This window comes from Ochotona princeps, chromosome 12, assembly GCF_030435755.1.
Source record: "Ochotona princeps isolate mOchPri1 chromosome 12, mOchPri1.hap1, whole genome shotgun sequence".
NCBI classification, from domain to species: domain Eukaryota; kingdom Metazoa; phylum Chordata; class Mammalia; order Lagomorpha; family Ochotonidae; genus Ochotona; species Ochotona princeps.
Window position 1 is genome coordinate 12,222,690 of NC_080843.1, and position 13,637 is coordinate 12,236,326.

At 35.5% G+C, this 13,637-nt stretch overlaps 1 protein-coding gene across 2 annotated transcripts in view; it reads left to right on the forward strand.

Moving 5' to 3' along the window:
- UGGT2 (UDP-glucose glycoprotein glucosyltransferase 2) overlaps positions 1-13,637 on the forward strand; it is a 120,221-nt gene that overhangs the window by 23,964 nt on the left and 82,620 nt on the right. For both annotated transcript variants that reach the window (XM_058670626.1, XM_012926534.2), the window contains exons 7-10: positions 2,025-2,097; positions 5,808-5,908; positions 7,745-7,844; positions 11,478-11,538. In XM_058670626.1, the coding sequence (XP_058526609.1) occupies positions 2,025-2,097; positions 5,808-5,908; positions 7,745-7,844; positions 11,478-11,538 (335 nt within the window). The remainder of the gene's footprint in view (positions 1-2,024; positions 2,098-5,807; positions 5,909-7,744; positions 7,845-11,477; positions 11,539-13,637) is intronic.

A 13,637-nucleotide genomic window follows, 5' to 3' on the forward strand; every position in this document is an offset into this window, starting at 1 on the left:
GAGAACACAACCTGCTATGTTGTCCTACAGGTCACAGGTCGATTTTACTGATTGTTTGGTGTCCGGTTCTTTGTTTGCAGTTCTGTTCTGATTATCAGATTCTCCTCCTTAGGACAGGTTTCTGTGCTGTGCTATCCACAGGTCTACAGGTCAACTATGCTGATTGTGTTTGGTGCCAGGTTCTACTCGAACCACTCCCTCCAACAAGTTTCAATCTCAGGCTGTTGTGGTAGGCTCCATCGTCCCTGTGGCCCCAGCTCTTGGCTCGCCACTCTTTACCACCTTTAATCCTGCACAGCCTTTATCCCAATTCAGGCCCAAGCAATGCCTGGAATTATGAAGATACCAGGTGTCCTAAGTCACTGGGTGCTGGTTTTGCTGGAACCTGCTGGCCATTTGGTCTGAGGGCCAGCCAGACCTGTTTTGTTTGGAACCTGCAGGATGCCGGGTTGTACTGTTTTCCATGTGGGACCAGTGCAGTTCCACTGAGCAGGAATTGAGTTCACTCCCAGCTTAGTATTTGCATAGTTCTCTGTTGTGCCTCTGGTGCTACTGATGTGGCACTGATTGGGGGTCTGGGTCATGAAATCCACGCTGTTCCTGCACCGCCACTAAGTGTCTGCTCTTCTGTCTCTGCTCCTGGTTAGATCAAACATATCAGTAGGACAAGGCAGTTCTTTATTTCTGACCTCCTGATCTCCTGGTGAACTCCCCTTCCCACCTGGTCTCCGGTAGGGCTCTGATCATCAATGGCCGACAGCTCACCGCTGCTCAGATATCTGGTCACTGCAACACCGGTCAGTTGTCTCTGCTGCTTCCCTGCATCTGCAGGTCTGCAGGTGCCCACCTGCCATAGGCCTATCCTCGCTTATTTCCTGGAATCTGTCTTCACCCTGGCTAATTATTCTGCCAGCTTAAAGCTGTCCTCACCCTATACCAACATCTTGCTCTGGTTGTGCCTTCTTTTTTTATATATATATTTATTTAAGAGACCAAGTGACAGAGTTGAAGAGGGAGCTATCACTCACTCCCTAACATGAAATGGCCAGGACTGGTGTGGCTGAAGGCAGGAGGCTGGACTCCATGTGAGTCTCGGCAGCGACAGGACCCCAGGTGCTTGAGTTGGCATCTGCTGCTTTCCAGGGGTACCAGTAGGGAGCTGAAGCAGAAGTGGAGCAGTTAGGACTTGAACCAATGCTATAAACTAGGATGGTAGCAATTCAAGTGGCAATTGAGCCTGCTGTACCAGAATTGGGGCTTCTCTCTATTCCTTCTTTCAGAAACCCTTTCCATAATCTACTCTCATTGTATATTTACCTGTTTTCTTTTTCACCAAGGGTAATCAATACCATTTCTGTTTATCTTCCTGGTATCTGTACTACCAGTCCCCAGTCTTCACTCAGCAAATATTTGCCGGATGAATGAATAGAAGGAGAAAAGGGGACATTAGATCAGAGCATTGGTGTCTTCACTTGCAGTCTTAGAAATCCAGAGCTCTGGAAGAGTAAGAAGGGCAGGTTATGTGCTGAGCTCTGAAGAGAGAAACCCCATGCCGTTAGAGATCACAGGTCTCAAAATCCCAAAAGTACTCTCCAAGTATTTCACTTTACTGTGTGTTGTAAATATCTGCTATATTAGCTACTGTGATATATATCCTTTCTGGAGCCCGTGACTTTTGATGTTTTCCTGAAGATTCCTTGATGTTCTAAGGGTGTCAGAATATGCGTTTGTTGGGATTTGAACTTCTTTCTGTCTTTAGAGCTAAATTCAGCATTTGTTGCAAGCTGTTTGGCTTATTGTTTCTGATTATAAAATAAAGTTTGACCATGAAATTTATAAAGCATTTATCATTATTCAATAATATCCAAACCTTTTTGCAAAATATGTATTTGGGATATAAGAATTGTACAATGTATAAAGCTGGTCCATGAAGGTAAAACCAATGAAATACTATTTTCATGACTTTTTATTGTAAAATGTTATTTTCTGTGACGAAATTTATGTTTTTTTAACCCAAAATATAGCTGTGACTAATACTACCGTAGAAGATGAGACTGGAGCAGATGAAGTTCAGGGATTTCTCTTTGGCAAACTAAAGTAAGTTCTGAATTGAAATTAAATTGATACTATTTTTCCGTATTGTTTCCAAAAGAGCTAATTTGATCGTCTTTCATTTCTTTCATTTGTGTGGCAGAAAATGTGGGTGTGTATAAATAACACACAGCAAATGACAAAAACCTAGAGAAAGCAAAAATGAGTAATTCACTAACACCAATAAACCCAGTGTTACGTTACTGTTACATTTTGCTGTGTAGTTTTCCATCCTTTTTGTGCACATTTTTTAAAAAAAGATTTATTTGTTTGAAAGGCAGAACGAGAGGGCAAGAGCACTTCCCTGCACTGGTTCCCTTCCCAAATGGCTACAGTAGCGAGAATTGGGACCATCTGAAGCCAGGCATTCTACCAGGTCTGCCACCTGGGTACAGAGGTCCAAGACCTTGGGCCAAAATTTCTATCAGTTTAATAGATGAGGTGATAAGTTTATTTTAAAACCTGGAGTTATTTAGTTATACTGAATCATTTGAATTCAAGAACAGACAAATACAATTATTGCAAGAATTAATTTTTTTATTTTTCTTGGGTTTTGAATGAATTCTGAGGTACATTGCTTGTATGTCAACTTTGCTGCTGTTTGCCCTTTTTAAAAAAACTAATTTATAGTACCTACATTTCAAATGTTCTATATATTTTGTCCCAAGTTGAATTATTTACTGTTGAAGTTTATTTGCATATAAATCCTAAATATAGAAATTTATTAATTAGGTAAAGCTGTTAAGTTTCATAAAAAATTGGAAGTTTTATTTTTAATACTTGTACTGCTCTCTGGGACAACTAGGAAAACAAACTTGTTTGAGTTAGGTCTCTCTACCTAGTTTTTGATGCAAATAAATTGTCCTATAGACATAGAGTTGGCTCAAACTTTAAAACATAAAGCAGTGAATGCAAATCAGTTTGTTAGACTTGTATTTTGTTATCCTGTTTTGTATTTTCAGTATTTGATGTTATTACTATAAGACGCAGTTTTCTGTTATTGAAGATATTAACTTGTTTTGCTGAAGTCATTTCTGTATCAACACATTTTGTTTTATGATAGTTCTAGGAGCGTAGCAGCACTTGCACTCCACACTTCTCCTGCCTGCATTGCCCACTGACCCTCCCCTGCCTTCATTCTAACAAAGCTGCCGTAATAGGGAAGAATTAGCTGTATACTGCTTATTCACTAGGTTTACACGTTGAAGGTAGTATTTTAGCTTATAGTGATTTAATATGCTCTTAAAATTTCATATCATGTAATAAATGTATTTGTAAAATACAAATAGAAAAATGAATATTACCTTGTAATTTATTAAGACTTTTAAAAATAGTGCCAAGAAAAAATTGTACTGTTCATACTGAATTTCTTTTCAGTAAAAAAGCTCATTTTAAAGAAATATTGCAGAGGCTATCCTGGGCACATTAGGCTGTCATTTAGAAAGTTGACTTCCTGCTTGTGCCCTGATGTGAGTCCTGGCTGCTCTATTTCTAATCTAGCTACATACTAATCGACTTGGGAAAGCAGCAGATAGTGCTTGGGCCCCTGTCTCCCAGCTGGGAGATCCAGAAGGAATTGCAGGTGCCTGGCTTTGTCCTGGTTCGCCCTAGCTGGTTGGGGTCATTTGGAGAATGAACCAAAGGGATGGAAGATCCCTCCCTCTTTATCTGTCTCTCTCTAAATAAATAAATCTTTATTTTAGTGCACTTTTGTGCACTAATGGTGTTCTGAGAGTAAATGGCATTTTTATTGTTGCGCTAATTTGGCAAGCTGTAAGAAATTTCAATTATATTCCTTTAATTTTTAAAGGTATTCTGATGTTTTTGACATTCATAAAGCACAAGATAAAAATTAGACTAAAAATCTTTCATTTGACAAATTTGACATTGTATGCTTAGAAAATCGGTGTTAAAAGATAAAAATTGTATCTGGCAGAAACCTAAAATAAAACTGTATAGAATCTAAACGTTTGCAAATCTAACATAATCATATATGTATGATAAAGTTGAATTTTAAACTGAAGAAATTTATGCACAAGAAAAAGTGTATTCCTTAAAATTTTGTGTCACAGATTGCAATATTGAACAAGTTTTAATGTCTGCTGTTAATTTGATACACACATGAATACGCACATGAATAGTCTCTCAGAAATTAAAGCTGCTTCCCATTTTTTATTGTGCCACATTGATTGAAGACAGTAGGATGCGAGTCTTTAAAATGCACGAACGGGGATAGGTGTAAGTTCACCTGTGCCTGCTCACATTTACAGAAGAAAGCTTGATTCCTTCTTACATGAAATTAAAGAAATGTATTCATTAACACTTTGAGTTCTCATTTACTATTTCCAGAATTTATTAAGGACACAGAGTTTGTGTCTCCTGATGAATCTTTAACTGTAGATAGTGAGACACCATTGTTGGAGACCACGTTAATTTATATAGACAATTGAGTATATAAGGGTATTGATAGAGATGTGTATTAGAACTGTTAAAATTCAAAGTTGCTTATAAACCAGATTTATTTTAAGAAATTTATGAATTAGATAACAGTATTTTATCCAATTTTTAGCAAACTTTCAATTTGGAGTTCACTATTCTCCATGGGAATTTTTCATGGAGATAAGTTACATACACTGAAAAAAATTCACTGGGACTACAAGTTACTTACTTTTTAAAAGAAATACTTAGTTCTTCCTTAGCACTCAATTCATTGATTCTGTCAAGGCAAGGATCCCTTACTTTGAGATGTTATGAATAATGTCTCTGTTGCCTGAATTACAAAAGAATTTGAAAAAATAATGATTCTTAGCAAACTTTGGAAAACATTATTCTCCAAATTAATAATTGGTACCTTAAAACTTTAGAAAATGGATTCATTTACTTTTTAGTTACCTTTTAGGAAGAATTTATTTTTTTGCTGTTGAGTAATCTTCATTAGTCTTGATCTATAATCTAAGAGGAGTCTCATTGTAGATACAGTGAAAGATTTTGCCATTCTACTGTGGATGTTTAATCATAAAATTGATCTCTGTTTAGATGATCTATACATTTTTGTCAATTCAATTACAAAATGTTCCTATCAGCTGTTGGAAATAAGTATTTTGTAAGTTGTGCTATTAGCTGTATAAAACTTTTTTCATAATATTTTGTCTGTTTACATCTGAAAGCGGTTTTGATTCCATGAGCAGTGGAGGAAGGACAGTAGGCTGTATTACAGGAGAATACCATCCTAGTACATTCTGTTGTATCTAAAAGGTACCCAGATACGTGACATTTGGCAAAATAATCTGACTCAGTTTTTTAAGAATGAAGGACACAATTTTTCAGAAATAAATTACTACAAGATTGATGAGCTTTTTGTCATTTTGTAAAATTAGTTTTAATTATAGCAGAAATACTTGACATTTAGATGTTAAAATTATGTAACAAACTTAAACACTCTACTTTCCTCCTCACATCTCTACCCCATGCTTCTATCTCTTGAAGGCAACGTTAACACACTTGGGATCATCCTTTCAGATTTTGTTTTATATATTGAAAAAGAACACTTGAGAATGTCCTTAGCTCTATTCTGTGAATAAAGCTGTTATAATTCGTTGTTGTAATTATTAATAATTACTTTAATTGCTTTGAAGGATTAATGTCCAGAGCAAACTGTTTGTGTGTTGACTTGTATTAGGTGATGATAATTAACATGACTTAATATTCTGATGCAGAGAAATACACTCAGACCTTAAAGATAATCTAACAGCATTCCAAAAATACCTGATTGAGAGTAATAAAGAAATGATGCCTTTGAAAATCTGGGAGCTACAAGGTATTTGAATTACTTTGGCACAGCATTTTAGTAACTGATTTATTTTTTCTTTAAAAAGCTTTTATTTAGCATGACTGTCTATTAACATTCTCTGATTTCTGTATTTTGCCTACCCAACACAAATTTTCCATGGGCTAAACACTGTTAGAACTTAATAGAAAATTACTTAGTAGAATGTTTAAGAAATGAGATGATAAATTAGTTGAAAAGACTCTACCTCTTTGAACTGATAGAATCTATTCTGCTTTGACCACCCTGTTGTGGTTTTGTGTTTGAGCCAGATCTCATGCATGGTCCTCTTTTCATTATATAGCAACTATTGTGATTACTCTGTCATTTGACGTTATGGTGATAGTAAACACAACCAATTTCAACGGGGGTGCTAGGATACTCTTTCTAAAATAAAAAGTTGTTCTTGTGTACAATCAGCTGGAATTTATCACTTAGAAGTCTGATTAGGTAGCAGTCCTAAGAGGCAGCACAGGATGACATTGGTACACACAAACTAAGGAAGTTTAATACAAGGAAAACAAGAAAAATGGATTGTCAAAACCCAGTACTAGTAACTTAGGTTATCGGCTGTAATTGTGAAAAAGCGAGAGAAGGGTTATGAAACCTGGAGAAGATGTGGAGAGCAGGGCCCCCTGCTGGAGGGACGTGAGCCTCTCGCTCAGAGAGGTGAGTAGTAGGTTGTCAGTCTTCCTCACTAGCTGTCGTTAAAAAAAGGAAAGGACTTTTAAAAAATTTAAACCTTCCAAAGATTTTTTTTTTAAGGGAGAGGTGCTTAGAGTATGGCATGAGATACTGTTGTACCACCAGGAGTATCCTGGCGCTCACCCACAAGTTGAAGGGAAATGAGAAAGCCAGAGTGATGAGAATTGGGAGTTTGTTAAAGAAGCACAAGCACAAGGAAACATCTTCAAGGATGAGAAGATCTGTGATCCCATTACAAAAGGATTATAAGAGAAAGATTAAGACTGTTCATTTACCATTCCTAAGTCTAGCAGTGTCCATTAAGACACCAAGACACTTAAACTTACTGCAGCATTAGGCTCAAAACCTGTTGGATAGATTGAGAAAATTCAAAAGTTACTGAGCCAGTGTACATGAGAGCTGAAGTTGGAGCCATAGTTCATTAGTTTCTGTTGTCCCATGGAAGGCTACCCTAAATGCCTGATCTACCACTTCACTTTGAGAATTTAGAAACACAAGTAACTGATAATTTTACTAATATTTGATAAACTAGGGTTCTTATGAAATGTTTCAGAAAAACAATCATTGCTATTATATAATTCAATTTTGGAATCTCTTCTGATTCTTGACAAATAACTGAAACTAAAGATTCCTGGAAGCCACACAAGTTCTTTAACTAAAACTGTCATTTCAAGCAGAATGCTAAGTATAAGGTCTTATTTCATGATGAGCTAAAACAGTGTTGAATGCTTCGTATTTACTGAATTTAGTGCAGTGGGTTTTTACTATAATTATTTCCAGAACTGGATGTGCATACCCATTCCTCCTTTTTTCCCTTTTAGTTAAAACTTTGTCAACTTATAGAAAAAAATGCTCATGTCAGTATTTACACCTCTTTCAAAGTTAGATTGTAACATGTGAAGAATCAAGTAATAGACATTAGAGGGTAACTGTGTTCATGGAAGTATAAAGCTTACCTTAACTGGACATAGTAAAAAGTTTCCACTTAAAGCGCTAAATGGAAAAGTGTCAACTTGGTTGTTTGAGTCTGTGGGGAGATGGACTAAGTTTTTAAAGTTTATGCAAATATCTAAAAATGCCTTTCAGAGTTCTAGATTCATTAATCTGTTTTTTTCTTTCTAGATCTTAGTTTTCAAGCAGCTTCTCAAATAATGTCCACTCCAGTTTATGATGCCATAAAATTAATGAAAGACATTTCACAGAACTTCCCCATAAAGGCCAGGTATAGTAACAATTATCAGTTTAATTACAGCCACAAATCTTTCCATTGAATTTTATGGAAGCATCTGATTTCATTTACCATGAAGATAGCAATAATACTAGTATATACAGCTTTTATAAACTGTTTTTATTGTATGTGTTGCTTTTTTATTGAAGAAAATATTGGTCAGTGTTTGTGTTTTATGTACTATGAAATAGAACTTTTGAATTACACGCAAATTTAAAGTAAATATTTTATGAAAAATTTAAAATTAAGATATAATGTATGATAATTTTTAAATTAATAAGAATATATTTTATGGAGGACAATGAAATTATTGAGAAATTTTAAATTCTGTAATCACGTTCTTGCCTTTTCAGTTTCAAAACAATTAGTGATGTTTAATTGTGTGGAATATTTTGTGGAATACTTTGTGCTAGTAGTATGTTAATTGATCAGCTTTCAGAAAATACTGATGTTATATTAAATATATCTTCTATGTGTTACTGATTGTACAGTCTGGTTACCATGCTTTATGAGAATTAATGAAATATTGTGACATTGGTCATAGCTTGATGACAGCGTGGTTGGGAATGACAAAACTATGCAATAATTACTAATTTTATTCTGGTTTTCCATTATGCAATTTTGCAGGCATAGGGTTTCCTGCCTTTCCCTTCCTTCCCCCCTTTTCCTCTCTCACCCTTCTCCCCAATGCCCCTGTATTTTACAATACTATAGTCCTTAAATTGCAGTCACAACTCTATCCTTTTCTATGTGTGTCATGACATTGTAGGTATAGGCAGTGGTAGAGATTCTAGTATGTTGATGTCAGGCATATTAAAATTTTTGTTGGGGGTTGTCTTTTCTTTGTTTCCCAGTACTGTAGTCTCCATTACACTGGTTATGAGATGTGTGTGTGAACTTGTTTACCTAAGTATCTTTTTGTTTTATATTTTGTACAAAAGTTGTATTACATCAGAGACAACATTTGATATTTGTCATTTGGGGATTAGCTTATATGAGGAAAATGGTCTCCATTTGGGACCATTTGGTTACAAATAGTAGCATTTCATCCTTTTTGGTGGCTGAGTAATATTCCATAGAGTAGATATACCATAATTTCTTTATCCAGTCCTTTCTTGGTGGGAATCTAGGTTTCTTCCATGTCTGTGCTGTTGTGATTTGTGCTGCTATGAATGTAGGGATTCAGGTTGCTTTCTCATATGTAGGTTTCCCTCCGTTGAATATATTCTCAGGGGTGGGATTACTGGTTCATGTGGTAAACGGATTTTCATTTTCCTGAGCAATCTCCATACTTTGTTTCATAATGGCCGTAGCATCCTAAACTCCTGCCAACAATGAAGTAGGGTGCCTTCCCCTACATCCATGCCAGCTGATGTTATTTGAAGGATTCTGCATACAGGCCATTCTCACTGAAGTTAAGCGGAACCCCAGTGTGGTTTTTATTTGTATTTCCCTAATAGCTAGGGAGCCTGGGCATTTTTTCATATGTCTCTTAGGCATTTGATCTTTTCTTTTGAAAAATGCCTGCAGATTTCCTTTGCCCATTTCTCAGACTATACAATTATAAGTAACAGCTAAAATATGAAATAATTTCTTTGTAAAATTACATTTTAATTCATTAATACATAGAAAATTTATTTCATAAATTTTGTTGATAGGATTTCATGAATACCATGTTTTTATCCCTCCCCATTCCTTCCTTTCTTCTTAACTTTTGCAATAACAGACTTTAAATACAGGCTCAGTGCTTATCTAAACAAAGAGCTGTACAAGTTAAAAGTAGAAAGATGACTTTTCCACAGGAATAAAGTCAAGTTATAAGCAGTAATTAAATCACAAGATATGATTTCACTCGAATACATGAAGTGATTTTTTTGTAGTCTATATATTAGCTACCACAAATCAGATAAGACAATGATTTTTGTCTTTTTGGTTCTGATTTATTTTATTAAATATAATGATTTTCTGTTGGGAAGGCACAGATGTGTTAAGTCACGAGTGCATATGCAGCCATAGTGTTGTCTTGAGAGGAAATGGAAAGCAATCCATGCTTTCAGTGTAACTTTTAAGCATTGAGTGATTACTCTGCCTCCTTTTTTGGTCCCAAAATCTGTTCTTGTGCATTCATCCATAGTACAAGTTACAGAAACTTAAATCTTACATTCTTTGCCTTTTATAGATAAATATTCGTTAGTTGGCCTCAAAACAGAAGAAGAATATTTAGTGCAAGTAAAGATTGATGATTTGATTTGCAGGATAAGAGTGAATATAGTTAGGACTCCATTTTAACTGCCAAGAATTGAAGAAGTCAATACGATGGAAAGCAGAATATATATGAATAGGTATATCATTTAGCCACATAAAGTTATTTAGCTTCTGAAATTGTTAGATGAAATACAAGTAAAAGTAATTAGTTTTCAACAAGAGAATTGACTGCCTATATTAAAACTAAATCAGTATAATTATTGGAGGGTTTTTATGTTACATACTGTTTATGGCCACTAATAAAAATTTACAAAATGTGCTACTATTGCTTCATGGCTAGATTGTAGGCTTGAACATTTTTGATTGTAAATCTACTAGTATAAAATCAAATGTTTCATAAATCAAAATACTTAATAAAACTTAAATTTTCAATAGGGATTTTATTAATGCTCCTGAATTTTAAGGCATGATACATAATTATGGTGGGTTGTTTGAAGATACACCTTTGTGCTAGAAAACTTGACATTTAACAGTTATTTCAGTTTTAATTTATTTTCTGCTATGTATAAAGTTGAAAGATATATAATAATTATCCTTATTGATTATTAAGACGAATAAAATCTGTGTATATGACATGTATTAAAGACCTATCTTTCTCAGGGATTTATGAAATCTTCACGTGTGAGTAAGAAAGTAAGCGCAGTCTTCTGTATCTCAGGCTCCATGTCCGGAAGTTAAATGAATCAAACATTTTTATAGACATTTGAAAACATTGAACAACTGTTGAATATATACTAAACTTCTTTGCTCCCTGAATAGTGCAGTGTTAGCAACTACTTATGTAACATTTGCATTGTGTCATGCATTAGTTACGTAAGTTAAAGTATATGAGGGGATGTATGTAGATTCCATGCAAATACCGCATCATTTTATAAAAGCAACTTACGCATTTATGGATTTTGTTACCTGTGTTGGGTCCTGAAACCAATATGCCAGGGATGTTTAAGGACAACTGTATTATCAGCATGTGAGACCTGAGTAATCCAATAAAATACCGCACTAGCCGCAGTTCTTTATATTCCAGTATTCTGAATGTTGCCTATTTGCATTTATACATATGATAAAGTTGGTGAATTTCTAACAAGTATCTCTGTGGGAAAAACAGCACAGAGTAGCTTTTTTCATGTTCTGAAAAGGTAAATATTAAATCTATGACAATATGCAGTCCATGAAATTTTGATGATCTCATTGTATAACTTAAATATGCTTGTCAAAAAAAATCCTTAGTTCAATTGTCTATGTGGAAATAGTTTTCAGTCTTGAAAGGATTGACAGTTTCAGTTTCTTTAATGTGTATTACTGAATTGTGGATTAGTCATGAACAATTGAGAAAGAATGAATTATCAGCATTTATTTTCCCAGGTCTCTGACCAGAGTTCCTGTAAGTCAGCAGATGAGGGAAGAAATAAAGCAGAATCAAAAGGTTTGCTTAAAATACTGTCTTAAAATTACCATAATATTCTTATTTCAGGTTTTGAATACTTAATTGTCACACAAGGAAGTGTTGATCATAATGTTGATCTTTTTTAAAATTACTGAAACAGTTCAAATTCTTTCACTTTTATATTTATTATAAGTGTATACTCTGTGAATGTAGCTAGGTTTTCATGATGTCCACTACTTACTTCGCCCAACACTGTAGATTTTCTACCCACGAAGTATGATTTTTCTTCACAGGATAACAAAGCTGTGAGTTAAATATTTTTTGTAACTGACTTTGCTCGAAAACTTACTGGGACTGAAGCATTGTTAGCCATTGGAACATTAATAGATTCCTTAGAAAATAAGACACAATTGATCAATAGTTATGATTCCACCAAATCGTTTGTTATCTCTGGATCCCAAATGATCCTAACTATGTTAATAATAAAATGTTTATACTACTGCCTGTCTGTATTTTATGGGGCAGTTTTGACTTTCAGTAATATAATAATAGATTCACTGGGCCCTGAACAGTAGGAGTTGATGTTCTTTACATAAAAGTAAGTCTCAAAGCAAATGTATTTGGAAATTGCAGTACTGGTGCTCCACAGAGTAAGGAATACATCTGTGAAAATGTCTTGGCTTGCCGTTCATGGCTGCAAGTTGGGAGCCACACTTCTGTACTACCTTTCTGTCTTCAGAATTGAGAAAGGAAGGAAGGATGGTGCCAGCTGGTGCTCCACACAGCAGCACAAACAGGGTTGGAGAGAGCAACATGTAATTTAGAAAATGAGAAATGAGATGGACCAAAGTTCATACTATGAAAACAGGGAGGCCAGAGCGAAGCCCCTTTCACTAAGGAAGGATGTTCACTACCCCACCTTTATGTTACTGCTTGAGGAATCCAATGACAAGAATGGCATGGCATGCGCTTTCATAGCTGTGCCCCGTATTGATGCTGAGCAGCCAGTGCTTGCCAATCAGGAGGCAGCAGTGTGTCCCAAATACGAAAGTTCAGCACCGACTGTCTCAAGGACAGAGTTCTGTGGCCTTGGACCGTTGCCCAACTGTGGACCCTCACCAGTTGGCCTTGGCCTTCAGACTTTTGCCCTTCTGCAGATCGTTGCCTACAGACTTAGACCTTGGTTTCTTTCACCAGCAGTCTGTGAGCTCACACAGTCCATCCTGTACTTTCTGATCAAGTTACACCATTATGTTTTACAGATTGCCTGTGGCACCAGCCATGTTCATCTCATCACTAAATCTTTCCTGTAATGTTCGCAATAATTTTGATTCCTACATCATTGTCTAGTTTTGTCATGTGGTTATCCCTATCTGCTTTATGAAACAGTTTTCATTCCAGAAGATAACTCTGGAGTTTAATTAGGAAACTAAATACTTATGACTCCTCAAATAGTCATGGTGAACTATCTCTTTAGAGCAGAAGCATTGGTGAAAAGCAAGGATAATAATGGTATCCTGACTGTAGTTTTAGAAGAACGTATTTGGGCTAGCAGTACGTGTTGTCCTCTAGCCCGTGGGCATGTAAGAATTGTCGAATGAAATGGAATTACAGCCCTGGGAAAGAATAGCTCTGACTTGAAAGTCAAAAATATCTAGGGCTTTCCATGTGATGTACCTGCACATGGATTGGTATGTGGATGCTCTGAAGTGTGTAACCGTTCTAGCCGTCAGACATGCCAAAGAGCACATTGCCTGCAATACCTGTGGACAGAATCATTAGAGAAATAGAATTAAGCTGAAAAACAAAATTTCAGAACCTCAAAAATTGGACAAGTGTATTCTCTTATCAAGTAAGTCTTTTATGTAAGAAAGTAGAGAAAACTAAATATTTGTGTTTCCATAAAATAGTCACTAAAGATGAACAGCAATCTTTGAAAAACCAAAAAATATTTGAATATAAGGGATAAGTGACAAGGAACAGTTTAGAGGATGCCGCAGTTGACATAAAATTCCTTGTTTATGGCCATTTCAATACTTGGTGACTTTAGACTCATGTGAAAATTATTAAATTATGATCATGCTCAAGTTGTACAAGTAAATTGGGTTTGGTTTTGTTCTGAAGAAAGTTGCTTTAAC